At 38.6% G+C, this 15,125-nt stretch overlaps 2 protein-coding genes across 4 annotated transcripts in view; one reads left to right on the forward strand and one right to left on the reverse strand.

The window, feature by feature from the left end:
• The window catches only part of rsh (radish), a 96,072-nt gene that overhangs the window by 46,132 nt on the left and 34,815 nt on the right, over positions 1–15,125 (reverse strand). The window lies entirely within an intron of this gene.
• On the forward strand, positions 7,054–8,398 carry LOC137587052 (protein mono-ADP-ribosyltransferase Parp16-like). The gene is made up of 2 exons (XM_068303290.1): positions 7,054–7,100; positions 7,165–8,398. Exon 2 carries the CDS (start codon positions 7,192–7,194, stop codon positions 8,209–8,211), a length of 1,020 nt encoding a protein of 339 aa, XP_068159391.1. The 5' UTR covers positions 7,054–7,100; positions 7,165–7,191; the 3' UTR covers positions 8,212–8,398.

Below are 15,125 nucleotides of genomic sequence, written 5' to 3' on the forward strand. Positions count from 1 at the left end.
CGCTATCGCTTTCTCTTAAAAAAATTACTTGCTAAAGGAGCGAGAGAGAGAGGGGAAGAGAGAAAACAGAGTTTCTTTTGATGTAATTGCCATGGCTGGGTGTAAGAGGGGATAGCAGACAGAGGGTTAGGGAGATGGCAATGCAAGAAATTGGGCAAGTGAGATGGCAGGGTGGAGAATGGCAAGGGTGGGGGTGGGGTTAGGTCATAGGGATGGCTGGGTGCGGCTATTCATTGATTAACTGCCAAGGCTTAGAGAGCTGGAGACGCTGAGGCAATGCGTAAAGCCTCTTGGGGTCTTTTTCATTTGACATTTTCATTTTCTTTTTTTTTTTTCATTTTGCTCTCCCTCTCTCTCTCTTTCTCACACATTCACTTGCTATGTCTGTTTGTGTGTGTATATTTCTGTCTTGTCGTTTTGCTGTTTATTGTTGTTGTCCTGAGTTTCGCTTGGCATTCAAAGTTGAAAATACCTGAAAATGTTTGGTAAATTAGATCAAAGGAGGACAAAGTACGCGACGGCATTTACGCCCCGTCTTTTATGTCCTTCTTGTCTGTGTATAAGGATGTGCGCGTGTGTGTGTGTGTGTGTGCGCCTATTACTCCTCCTCCGGAAATACTTAAGTCGGATTAAGTAATTTGCGCGTCCAACTTTCAATTTGGTTGCCTACTTTTCGGCGTTCTTTTTACTTAATTTTTGGTTCTCTTTAAGAGCTTGCTTCTTGTGACTTTACACCAGTCAACTAGGCCTTAAGCTTCTCCCCCAATATTAGGCGCCCTTAAAAGGATTCCAAGAAACCAGAGACATACATACATACATAAAAAAAGGTTTTGATCTTTTTCGTGAGCCATAGATTTGAATAAATAAATAATTAAGCAGGCGAATTGGATATGCATCATCATCACCATTAGTGCGTGTGTGTGTGTGTGTGTGTGTTTGTGTAATTTCCGCTTGGTATAAAAGACTGCAAAATCTGTAGCATACTTCTTGGCTGGCTATTTCCAACAAGTTAAGTTGGATGGCTGATGCTATTATGCAAATCGTATCAGAAGTATTTTATCCATGGCGAAAATCGCGAGTTTCTTCTCTTTATCTAAACAACCTTTTCCCTTTTTGCTTGCTTGTTCTTTTTATTTTGTCCTTTGCTCTCCTGCTACGCGACGTCCTCTTTATCTCTCTATCATCCTGTTAGTCACTGCTCGTGAGTTCCAAATGGGGTTTGAGGTAAACATCCCCACCAATCCCCTCCCCCGCATGAAGGGAAATCTAATTTCCTTGACAATGACAACCCTGGCAACATCTTTGTGAACACTTTTGCATGCATAATTCAAAAAATGGACAAAAACTAACCATCCGAAAATGGGTTATGCATATTTTATACATCCTTACACTTCACAACGACCTCACTTCACTTCACATTGGGAGCACTTCAATGGAACGGCAGATGAGATGGGCAATATGTAACGACATTTTTATATTGAACCAAATCGAACAAGCCGTTAATTATCTTATCGTCTAGGCATCTAAGAATTTCCCCTAAATTCTTCAAGTCAACGTTGACCAAAATAGTTAAGTACTTAAAGCTTTGAACATACATACATATATGTACATATGTATATATATTTGCTTTTTTCCCCAGCAATGACGATAAAAAACTTTCGTTTTCATTTTATCAAAATTGACAAGAAAGAAAGAAAGAAAAGAAAGCGAAAAAAATTGTACTAAACTCTCATAACTTGACTTGAAATTATTCAATATCTTTAGACGTGCCGAATGATTCAGCTTTCGAAATTGAATCAATATTTTTTTTCCTCTCTTTTTTCCCTCTGCTGTTTCTCCTTTTTTTTTTTTTTTTTTCTAGATGATGTATGAATTTTTGATAAGGGTCGGCGGACCCATGACCAACCCCATTGCCGGAGGCCTCCAACAGCATGAGCAACAGTTTCTAAGTTCTGCCAGAGAAGCGACAGAAATGTTTGAAACTTGTTTACAGGAAGGAGGGAGGGCGGCGTATGGAGTGGAATGGGCATGGCCTGGATATTAAGTTGGCAGTCAAGTGCAAAACCGTAAGCACACAGCAAACCTAAGTAAAAACAAAACAAGGCTAAACTAGTGTTTGCTGACAGTTCATAGTGGGGATAGCAACAGCAGCAGCAGCAACAACAGCAATGGCAGTTGGTGAAAGCCAATGAAAGTGGCAGTGGTAGTGAAAGTTTACCCGCTGTGCTGATTTTTGCTCTCCTTCATTTTCTTTCGGTTGCTCGTCATCGTCGTCCCCTATTTTCAGTTCAGTTTTGTGCTCTGTGTCCTGGGTCTAGTCTAGTCCAAACAAAAGTCGAAACACCGAACCGCATCGTTTGCTCGTTTATTTGCTAACAAGTCTAAAATGAAATTAATTATAGTTACGCACAATTTCCCTGACCCACAAGGAGGCAGGCACCAGGCAGCAGACAGCTTTATGCTCCTCTTGTTCGTTATGTTCATGGTTGTTGTTTCTTGTCCTGCTTCTGCTCCTGTTTCTGCTACTGCTATAGCGTTAGGCTATTGCCCGCCCGCATGTTTTTGGTACAACTTCGCATCCCTGATAAATGGCCCATGGTCCCAAAGTCAGCTACACACACACACACACACACACTCACTCCGGAGACCGAGAAGCAGGACCAAAGAGTAAACAAATTATGCATAAAAGTCTAAAAATAGCTCAGTAACTGGATGAAGATCAGGACCCTGAACTTTTAATTAATACGTGTAAAGTGCGTGTAAGTTCATAGCTGAACAGAATAATTTGAGTTATAGACTATACGGATATCCTGTATCTAATAAATGGATACATTCTCATTAACATCAATTCGTTCCATCTCTAAGGTGATGACCCCGACGGTAGAAGAAATTTTATTAACCTAACTATAGCCAAACTACTTGACTTAACTTTATTTATATATCAGTTATAGATCAATTGTTCGGCTCCTAATATGCCTCTTCTATGTAATGGGTATTTGGGCATGAAATTTTGTGGGTAAAACTGAGAAAAACCGAAAAAAAATCAAAAAAACAAAATCGCAGTTTCCATTTATCTTTTGCTTGCTCTTATGTTGTTGCTTTTTTTTTTTTGTTTCTTTTCGTTTCTTCCCTTATTTTTCTTGCTGGCCTTTTAACCGACTTCCTCGCATCGCTTCCTTTCGCTTCAGTTTTTTGTGTCGCTCTTGTTGTCTTTAAATGCGGCCCAGAATGTCGACGAGTTGCGACGTTGCGTGAGTTGTGTGTTTACATTTTATATCAAAAACTTTTACGAGCTACAAAATATGCTGAGCTTCACTCTTCAGCCATCCCCATAACCAGCCACGCCCTACCCAAACCGAACCATGGCATCGCATCCCCATTGCCATTCAGCTCAAGCTGAATGCCCACTCCCAAGCCAGGCTAAGGACAAACAAAGTGAGATGAGAGTTGGAGGCCAAAAAATAAATAAAAATAAAATTGATAGCATGTTCTTTTCAATGGCGTCCCAGTGTGTTTCAGTGCTCTTTGCTGTGCTCCTACACCTCCTCTTCACATTTATCCATCTGCGTGTCTCTGTGTGAGTATGTGTGCGTGTGCAATGTATTCAAATGAGCAGCTCTCATGGAGAACAGGGCGTATGGAATTGAAAATGGGCATGGAACAATTATCGCTTCGAACAGATTAGGCATTTGTCTGTTTTGCAAAAGTTTGCCACAAACGAACTTCCTATAGAAAAAGGTCCAGAACTGGGGCCATAATCGGCTTATAGAAATATAAGTACAATTGGACTTAATCGATGTATGAAGTTAGCAGGCAAAAGCCTTTACCTACATCACAAGAAACTAACTGAATATAGAAGATATGCCTACCTATATCTATACCTACCAAATGTCATTTCAACTTTGGAACTTAATATTCTTGTTTTTGTATATTTTTTGACGTTTATTATGAAATTTCGCACTTTCATTTTCAACTCGCTGGCCAATTCTCGACAAAATTTTCATGACTTTAAGAAGGGAAGCCAGAAAATTTCAAGTTTCTGGCATTTTTACTAGGTACTCAAAACTTGAAATTCGAAAGAAATGGAGAGAGAAAAAAAAATAGAAATAAAACAACAACAACCAAAAAAATAGCTCAAATATTTGCCAGCAATCTGATGGCATTTTAAAGAGCAATGAATGAAGGATGGCCCCATATGCAAAAAAGAAAGAACGAAAAAATGGGATAAGAGCCAAGGACCCATACAAGAGGACACGACACGAGTACAGGTGAAAAAAGGTACCCTAAAATAATCGCATACCTTTGCATCGTGCCAACTGTTTTATGGTTCATAAAGTTCTGGCTGAGTGTTTGCCTTTTTTTGCCTTCTTTTGAGCGCTTTTTTTCTTCTTCTTCTTTTTTTTTATGGGCCACGTTGAATAAAAAACTGATTTGTTTTTTCCTCGTCTCCTTCTTCGGGAGGTGATGTGTTTTGGGTGTGCGTGTGAGTTGTTTTTGTTTTTGTTTTTTGATGTTGCTGGTTGCTGATTTGTGCTTATTGTTGCCACCAAACGGATGAGGAGTCTGTCTGTGACGGTGTGTGTATGTGTGTGTGCGTATAACATATGGCACTCACTTGAGAAATAATCATCATTATTATCGTCATCATCATCATCATCATCACCATCATTATGCTGACGAGTTGTTAATGATAAACATAATGATGACAGAAGACACACGGCAGAGACGTATCTACATATGTATATGTATGTATGTGTTAGCTGTAGGGACAGAATGCAGGGGAATGATGGAAAACGCTTTGGGCCAACAAAGTTGTTAACATAAAATGGCTCACTGCACACAGGCAGAATTTATGACCTTACCTTTAACCAGATTTTGTTTGGGTGCACCCACAACTCTTCTTTCCCCCTCTCTTTTCCCCGTTTCTTTTCGTTTTTTACCCCTTTAATATTTTGGCATCTGTCATTGCAATCGATTTAAGGTGAATGTAGTCATAACTGATGTAGAAAACTTGGTGAAAATTTCATTACATTTCGATTTTTTTGCGTCCCCTGTTTGTTTTTGACGCATTTTATGGACAGAGGAAACCAAGTGAGAGAGACAGAGAGAGAGCGAGAAAGTGAAGGTAAAAACCAAATCAAACAAGAAATCACAGCAGTTTGAGGGATGTTTGAGAGGTAAACTTTTTCATTTTCCATCGCTTTTTTTTTTTTTCTCTTTTTTTTTTTTTTTTTGATGTTTTTGCTTTCTCCTTTCTTTGCCTTTGCCGCAGGCTTTGAGGGATTTTCATGACCATGCTAATGATGATAAAAATGAAATAGTGAGTGTATCTTCCATGCACACCAACACCAACAAAGAATACACAGACACACACACACACACACGCACAGGGACCTCACAGGTATAAGATGACCATACACAACTTCATCTATAGCTAAGCATATCTAATTTCTCATTGTCTGCGGCTTCTTTTGGAATTTCTTAAAATTTTCTAATAAATTCAGACATCACATTTTGATATTCTCTGTGACAAAAGTAATTAGGTACCAGATGACGTCCCAATAACCAGCAAAAACAATTTATATTTAAAGTCTTGAGATGTCCTTTAATGGTTAATGGTTCTTTCTTCTAGGAGATACTTATCTAGTCCTTTAGAGCTAATTAGGTCAGACCAAAAATGACCAAAACCAAAAAAGTATGCAATAATTTAATAATTTTCAACGAAAACTCTTTATCCTTTGATACCAATTCGATTTAAAGTCTAAGTAAGTTAGTTTGGAATAGCCTTTTTAATCTTCATTCTATCTTCTTGCCTTAGCTTTTAAACTCCACTTAATATTTTATGTGGCTTTAACTTATGAATTGCGTTACCATCTCTACTACGGTGAGTATAATAAAAAGTTTTCAGTTTCTGTCAAAGTAGACCTTGTTGGCATGGCATTACCCCTACCTACTAGGTCTATGTGAAGAGTACAATTGTAATCAAGTTTTCAAGTCCTGACAATCTCCATATGGTTAAGAAAGATGAGTGAAGAAACGGGAACGGGAACGGCAGCAGCCAGCTGCTATGGACACCAAGTGAGTCCGATAATGGGCTACTGGCTAACCGCATTTACCACCAATTTGGTAGGCCACGCGCACTAGGATATGGCCAACAAACGAGCGGAAGGAGCAGCAAGTAGCAGCACTTTCTTGAATTACCGCAAGCCATCATCTTAAAGAGAGAGAGAGGCAACATTAGCATTTATGTTTAATGTGTAAATGCCAATTTAAGTGAAAATTTTCAAGTATTTGAAAAAAAAAAACTGGCACAGGTCATGGGTGTGGCTAGTCACTTAAAGGCAACGCGAGGGAACTTTAGTTAAGTCACAAACACACAGGAACTTCAGGGAGCCCAGCGGCGCAAAACGCAAAAGTACTTAAAAGAATTGCTCAACTATTAGGCAAAGTAGAGCCACAAGCTGCAGGCCATATATAGAAACACACACCCAAACACCCCGCACACACACACACACACACACACACGAAATATATATATATACTTGTAGATAAAGTTTGTTCAATTTGTATGGGAATAAGTCAATGTGGTCTGGGCGTTGGGAAATGCCGGAAATGCCTGGCAAACGCTCAGTAATGCGGAAAAAAGGTTAAACTTGTTGCAGAAAAACTTTTTCCCCAGACTGAACAAAAAAAAAAAAAAAAAAAAAAGGACAGAGACACACATAAAGTGGGATAGAATGATAGGGGATATGAAAGGAGCAAAGGATACGTATAAGTTTTATGAGCAGCGATAAATGTTATTAACTTGGCCATGGCATACAAAAACTTTTGTAATTGAACGCCCAACATATACGAAATTAACTAGTCGCCTACAAGACCGCTGAGAATTGGCCTCTACGATTTACATATATACATAAGGATATGTATGTATGTATATGCAACAAATTTCCAACTTGCCTAAAGATTGCAGAATGATTTAAAACTATTTGTTGAATACTTTATGACAACAACTAAGTACACATATCGAAATCAAGTAGGCCTTCGCTTTTACATGTCAAATTCAAACCTTCCATATTTCAATTGCGTATTGAAATTTTCCAGTAATTGTTAAAAATTTGTACACTAGTAATTTTTCAGATTGCAGATTGCTTCTTTTTTTTTCAGAATTGTTGTACTGGTAGCTCTTGAGACATGGATCCAGCCGTTGTTTTACGTGGAAATTCCAACCGATATGCACGCCGTAGCCATGTCGTTAGATCGATCTGTCGTCCTTTATTGAGTGTTAGCCAGCTGACCAAACTGGAGCAGTTGCGTGAATATCTGAACGATAATCTGAGGGGAGCCGACGCGAAATGGATGACATTTGTTACTGCTGTGCTTAGCTATCGCTATAGCACAATGGTGCTGCCGTATCCGCCATCCTACATGGGTGCCCTGGAGGACAATGGGATCAATGCACTTAGTATTATAGCAGCTGGCATGCCGAACATGAAGACTGTGCATTATGAGCTGCAGCACAATGAAATTCGGTTTCATCAACACACCTGGCAACACATTGCCCTGCTCCATTGGCTGCTAATCGAGAGTGGTGTGCCACATTTGCGGCAATTGCAATTGGAGAATGATCGGGAATTGCTATGGGAGCAAATTGGTCAGAGTCCTTCTGATCGGCCGCTGTTCGTTTTTTGTGTGGAGCCAGCCAATCCACAGTTGAACGGCAATTCATGTTGTTTCTACAATGGCCATATAGATCAACTATACTCCCTGATCTCTGGCCAGGCGCGGGTGGAACGCTATGAATTATTGTCGGATCTGGAGTTGGCTTGCAAAACAGCTGAACTTTGTCCTGGCTGGGGTCAATCTCTATGTGGATCAATGTTACGCTGTGTTGCCATTTGTGAATGGCAGGAAGGTGTACTCAAAACACGCTACCTTCTAATCTATGGCAAGCGATTGCAAGCTAATGACATGTGGCAAAAGGAGGAAAAAGAGCTGCAGCAGGCGCAGGAGCAACAGCATCAACAACAGCAGGAGGAACAACAACAAGCAACTGAATCTGACGTTTCAGAGGGCTCTACTATGGGGCAAATGCTAAAGTCTTTGGCCTTTTTATTGTTCAACAACAGTTACGCTTTGTGGTTGCGACGAATTGGTGGCCAGCTGAAGGAGAAGATAATGGCACCAATATCTTTGTTGCTATTCTTATGGTAAATTAATTGTTTAAATTGTTGTCGACTGCAGTTGAATACCGTTGGATGCAGAGGCAATTCATTCTAATTTCGTTCCTTTCCCTCGTTCTCTGTCATTCATCTCATCTCGTGCATAAACAATTCGCATTTTTTATGCGAAAAGCAGTCGTGTACAAATAATGTTAATAAATACGCACAGATAAAGCCTATCCAAGAGGATGAATAACTTGGATAAACACCAGATTCAAGATGATAGGCCACTAGAAAGAGGGGGGGATCAGGTGTGGGGGGCTTGTTAGAGAAATTGGAAATGAAAGATATTCTTGTACACAAGAATATCTCGTTTGTCAATTCATGAAACACATTAAAATTTGGTTTTCTTACTTAATCCAACGATTTTACGCGTGTGTGAGTGAAAATGAAATTGATTGTGAATCAGAGAAACATTCAAAATACATACAACGGATGTCAATGATATACTGTACATCATCTCACCATGGCAATCCTTCGAAATCATTGAATTTTGTGCAAAATCAAATACTTCAAATCGACACATATCCTCAAATTGATCGATAACAATGGCCTAAACCGTTTGCTGAGATTATCAAGTGATAACAACATCAACATCATGTGGTTGAAATGAATTTCTTTTGGTTGGTAGATGAAAGAAATTGGCGACACGTTTCCAAGTTCATTTTGGTATGAGAATAAAGAATGGTATCTATCCAGAAAAGCATAATGAAAATGGCATCAACGAGTTTCAAAATGTGACTAACATACAACATCAACCTCGTGAATCTAAAAGGATATTCAGTGAAGTCCTTACTCTTTCGACTATAAACATTTTCTTAGTTTTGTCTTTTTTTTTTTTTTTTTTGTGTTTGCTTGTTTATTTGGCTTTTATCGTTTTGGCCTTTTCAAAAATCTACAATTTAGATATTTATTTATTTTCGTATTATTTTTGTAATATTTTTGGGATTTTTTTTTTTTTTTTTTTGCTCTGGTTTGTCTTTGTCTGAGAAGATTTATGCAAATTGCTTGCAAGTCTATTAAATTTGCATATTTATCAATTTGTTTTGCGTGCTTTTCTTTAGCTTTTCTTTTGGAATCATTGTTGTTGTTGTTGTTTGCTTTTGCCAGCATATTTTAATTACATATTTTTCCTGTACTCTGTAACGCTATTTGCCTTGAGTTATTTATCCAAACTTGATTTGCATATAGTCTGTTCGAGCTCAACCTGATTCCTCAGTATTCAGTCTTCAGTTGTCAGTTGTCAGTCGCTTCACTTCAGACAGATTTCGCCTCTCTATCTCTCTGTCTCTCTTGGCCATAAGTCGTATCCAATTGCTAGTCGGGCAGAATTTCAGTATGGCCCCAACAAAAGCTAATTAATAAAGATGCAATCCAATTAGGACCCAGGCACATCAAAGACGATCAAATATTAACAAAATACAAAAAGAGACAGAGAGAGAGAGAGAGAGAGAGAGCGAGAGAGAGAGAGAATGCGGAAGAAGAAAAACCAAAAAATAACCAAAACGACAACACAAATAAGAAAAAAGTGAAATGAAATGAGGGGAAAGGACACAAAACTAAATAAACCAACTAACGATGAGACAATTATCATTATGATGATTAAAATGTATGAGCAAATTGTAATTAGAATGGATGCCTAATGAGCAGCTCCATGTTTTTGGCCCTTTCCATCAGCATGGCTGGCCATGGCAACTACTACCTAGATAATTCATATTCATATGTACATACATACATACATATCTATTTATATGCAAAACAAAGACAAAAAAAGAAATGCTTACTTAAATGTAAATAAATCTGCTAAGCACAAAGAATATTATTTGATGGCCAACCCTCCTTAATTTCACATACAACCTGGCATCCCTTATCCTGGCCTTGGTCAGTTGTTTAAGCTGAGCTGTTGAGCTGTTAATGTCATTTGCCATCTTTCATTCCTCCTTTGGCCACACAGCGTGGCTTTAATAATCTTCTTATGCATTTAATTACGAGAAGGAAACTTCAAAAAAAAAAAAAAAAAACGAAAGATGATATGTATTCCTTTGCTAACCAATCTTCCCCCAATTAATATCAATTTATTGCACAACCAACAACCAAGTAAACAAAAGTCGAGAAGAGAAAGAGAGAGAGAGATGTCTATTTGGATTTCCCCAGTTAAATCTCAATTAACAACATTTTTGAAGTTTCAAATGTTTTTCAACAGAACAGAGGGACAGGGATAAAGTGAATATTTTGTTTTCCTTAAAGGACTCACAAGTTTGTCTTTTCTCACTCCATAACACAGAACGAAAAAGAGCCACAACTGATGGGCACCTCAAGATCAAAGTCTTTTATAAGCTAAATTCCATTTTTGTTCAAATACTTACATAAATAATAAATAAAAGTTAAGTTGCATTTGTTGATTTTGACTGGTTATTATTTTTGCAAGTACTTATTCTTCTTTGCATTGTTGCATCTTTTGTTGAAATTTTTAGCACTTTTATAGTTTACAATAAACGCAACGCATTTTTGCCATGGGCAACATTTTCCTTTATGACCCACGCTATCGGCCATCCTCGTCCTAAAAACTATTCGTTGCAACAGCAAGGGGCTTATCTTTCTCTGCTTGGCAACCGAACCAAACGAAATGAAAACTGCGAAAAACTACTGTGTGGTGGTGGTGGTGGTGATAGGGTGATGGGGCGAAAGGGTGCAAAAACGAAGTTATCATAAAAGGGAAGCGTGAGGAAATTGGAGGGGAAACGGAAACTGCACACTTTGTGCAAGGGCTTAGCATTTTCCCCGTTCGTCCATTAAAATGCATTCAACATGCGTTTCACATGGCTCTCAATATTGTTGGACAACTGTCACTTGGCACATTGGCTAACATCCACTAAAAGTGGAAAGTGGTCCCGCCCCTCAAACCCTATTGCATTCGCTTTGAAGCATTGTCAATTATTTAGCAAATACTCGAATGAACCAACACACACACACTCACACACTAACACACTCACATGGCTAGGGAACTTTTGAGCTGTTGCTCACTTAATCTGATTTAAAAAGTGGTTTGTGACTAGATGGAAGGACTAATTAGAGCAGTCGATTGTAAGAAAAGGTGCAGTTTAGTTGATCGACCACTTGTTAATACTTATATTAAATGCAATACAATCTGTTGAAACTTTCGCTCACAAATGGCTGAAGGGTTAAGAAATTAATTGCTTAATTAATTGGTTTAATACACGGGTAAAAAGCAAGTTGAAGAACAACATGAACAGGTAAGTGCAAAAAGTGCAACAATTTTGATTTTTTTTACTTCTTCTGCTTCTGCTCTTTATAGCTATTACAGCTAATTAATCAGTTAGTCCTTGTGTAAAGTATCCAATAGAAAACAAAAGTGTTGCCTACTTAAATGGGCTGCATAATTGCAACAGCAAAAACCAAAAGCAGGAAGCCCAAGCCAAAGACGAGAGAGAGAGAGGAAGTGTGAGAGCCAGAGCTGCTTAAGGCCCTTAGAGCGAAACTGTGTTGAAAGCGTATTAAAATTGTTTTCCTTTTTGTGTTACTCGAATCATGGCCGACAAGCATTTTACACCAAGTGCCAATTAGAGGAAATCATTAAAGTTAATTTCCTGATCTTTAAAAGACATTAAATTTAAATTGTTGCCATGCCGAATAGCCAAACACAGCAGGATAAGCATGCTGATGATGATGATGATGGTGATGATGATGAGAACGATGGAGAAGCACAAAAACCAAACCTGAAACACACACAAAACATAACAAAAAAAAATAAAATAGAAGCAAAAGCAAAAGCAAACTGTAAACAAAAAACAAAACAACCAAAGTGTCAGGCAGCAGGGAGTCGTTGGTCGTTCCATTGGTCGCTTGTCTAATGGACAGTAACAAAAACAAAACGGAAAGGGGAACAGCCAGTAAAGCCATCAGCACCATTGGCAGTCAGCTAAACGGCAACCGGAAACGGCAAAAATGAACAAATCAGTCGAAACGGAAGGAAATGCTTAAGCGATATGAAAAAACCCCTGCCCCCCCTTATGGGGTGCATACGCTATTTTTCGTATTTGTAGCAGAGTTATTACATCAGTCTCTGGTTTAACTCAACCAAATTGATGTAGTTACATAAATAAAAAATAAAAAAGTTTTTTATTCAATTTGTTTTCTACTTGTCGACTGCTGATCTTGTCTCTTGAAGAAATGGTAGATGGGATTCTAGTTTAAGGGTATTACGAATTCGTTGCTTAGCTTGGCATTAACTGGTTTTGGTATTGTTTTTATTATTACAGCTGTGTTGTTGCGTTGTTGTTGACGGGTCAACGATGGGTTAATGCCTTTAACAATTCCGCCGCCAGCAGCTGGATTTGGTTTGGTTTTGCTTTGGCCCAGTTGGCCAGTCATCATCCCACACAGATGCTTTTTAACGTGGTATGAAATTTTTACGATCACAAGGCCCACACGCACAGACACACACAAACACCCACACATGGTCTCAGTGCTTTGGTCAGCAATTAATGAAGGAAAAGCGAAAATGAGATGATCCAGAAATGAAATTTATGTGCTCATAAACTGAAGAAGACCAAGACGAAAATGAAGCTTAACCTGTAGGCAATTTATATGACAGATGGCAATAACATTTGCCCGTTTGTCAATATGATTTTAATTATTTTTTGAAGAATGCCAAGAGCCAGAATGACTACCGGACTACCATCCTGCCATCCCAGCTCAGCTAGCCAGCTAGCCAACTTTGGAATGTTGGTCCAAGACATTTTGTTATTGTTTCCATTTTATTTGACAGGGTTGAGCTTGCTGTTAATCGTTTTGGCTGCAATTTGTTGGCTAAAATAAATTTGTTTCAATTAAATGCACATTTAATGAGTGTCCTTGCCACGCCTTTGACTTTGCTTTTGCCGTTACGGTTACCGTTGCCTTTTGCCCTGTATCTGTATCTCTTTTGCTGCTGGCTATTTTTCCGCTCATTTTGACCTTTTGTTGTGCTTTAGATTTTTCTTCTTCTTTCTCATTCTCGCTGTATCTCTCTCTCCCTCTCTCTCTCTATCTGTCCCTCTTGATGTGTTTTTGCTTTCGTTTTCGCTTTTTTTGTTGTTTTGTGCGTTCTTTCTCGTCTTGAAGCCATTAATGTTAATGTTCAGAGGGCTTTAGGGGCACATTTTCCAGCTTATTAACTCGGTCATTTGCACGGCTTTTTATTAAAAAATTTCCTTTCTCTGCCACTTGTTGTTGCGTTTGCCTTGTGTCCTTCTCCCCTCCTTCACTGAAGGAGTCAACTTGGCAAATTCTAGGCATGAACCCAAGCGTCTTGTGTAATGCAATATACACATAATTTAAGGGGGGTGGGGGCAAAAAAGGTGAAAGAAAAACGAAGACATTAGCCACATTTGATTAACCACAGCACCACAAACCGCCAACCACACAAAACTTGGCGTCTAATTGATATTTTCAAGTGAAAATCGGTGGAAAATAATGCAAAAACTTATGTCTATAAAATGATATTTTTTTTACTTTTAGAAATAATTGGATTTGTTTATATTAGATATTTGTTCACCAATCAAGCAAACTTGGATCCTTTATATCTCGAAAATTGATCTAATTAGATTTCGGAATCGGTTAAAAATTGTTTAAAATACAGATTAACCAGCCTATGAAATCCAAAAACCAGTAAAATATAAGTGGAAAACCTTAATTCAACAACATTTATTCACTTTATGGATAAAGATGCAGTTAAAGTATTGAAATAATTCCTTTAATTACTTTTCCATTACGCATATACTTAGTATCAGTTGATGTGGTGAAAATGTACTTACATATGTATTTGCCTTTACTCTCCTATATGGGCTTTATTAACTCATAAAGATATTAAGTAGATAAGTCATTTTAATGTTGGGTAAACTTGCAATAAAAACTATGACCACATCTCGTTTGCCGAAGGCGTCAAGTTGCCAAGTGCCTCTCTAGCACCCAACTCACACACTTGCACACACACACACACAGGCACAATCACCCGACCAATTTACGAACTGTGTTTTTTTTTTTTGTTGCTTTCCTTTACTTTTTTTGCCTTGGTTTTCTGTTTTTTTTTTATTTTGTCTTACATTTTGCTACTTCTCTATACGTAAATTGAACATTTTGCCGCAAACGGAGCGCGGCAAAATTTTATGGGGCCCACGTTGTGGCAGAAAGAAGGAGGCGGGAGGCAGGAGGCAGGAGGCACTGGCAATGGCAATGGGAGCGCCTGTTGCTCGATGAAGCAGGAGCTTCTCCCCGTTCAGGGTATGGAGTATGGAAAGAGGAACAGATGGCAAACCACTCGACGCAGACAAGGACGATGTAATAAAGTTAGAGGCTGTCAGGCGGCATGCCACAGAAAAGAAATGCGGTTTAACGCACAGACATAGACACGGCAACAGAACAGAATATGAACATGTCATTGTCGAGGAGACTAGCTAGCCTAACTTAAAAACCAGAATTCAAAAATGCTTCAAATACACTGTATGTGTGTGTGTGTGTGTGTGTTTCGGTGTGTCGGTGTGAATAAGTTCTTTGAGCCAAAGCAAATCAATAAAGAAATACAAAATGCTAGCAAGCCGTGGCCCATAATGTTCATAAATAAATAAATGCATGAAAACGTGGCAAATTCAAACTTTTCTTTTCTCCATTTTATTGCAGTAAAAGAGACAGCAAAAGTAGCAGAGACAGAGAGACTGAAGCTTGGGAAAACGAAAAATCGAGAAGCAGAAGAAGAAAAACAGGATAAAAGCAATCGAAATTTCGAAATCCGCTAACGAAGCAATTAGCATCTGTTGGCAATGCTCTTTCTCTGCTATTCTCTTTCCTCTGTCTCTACGAACGTGTGTGTGTGTGTGTGAATGTGTGTGTGTCGCCATGTGTCCCAGG

The sequence above is a fragment of the Drosophila tropicalis genome, unplaced genomic scaffold (assembly GCF_018151085.1).
Source record: "Drosophila tropicalis isolate 14030-0801.00 unplaced genomic scaffold, ASM1815108v1 contig_158, whole genome shotgun sequence".
Lineage (NCBI taxonomy): Eukaryota > Metazoa > Arthropoda > Insecta > Diptera > Drosophilidae > Drosophila > Drosophila tropicalis.

Bases quoted from the DNA above. Each gene is read 5' to 3' on its own strand.
- LOC137587052 (XM_068303290.1), top strand. From the start codon at position 7,192: ATGGATCCAGCCGTTGTTTTACGTGGAAATTCCAACCGATATGCACGC.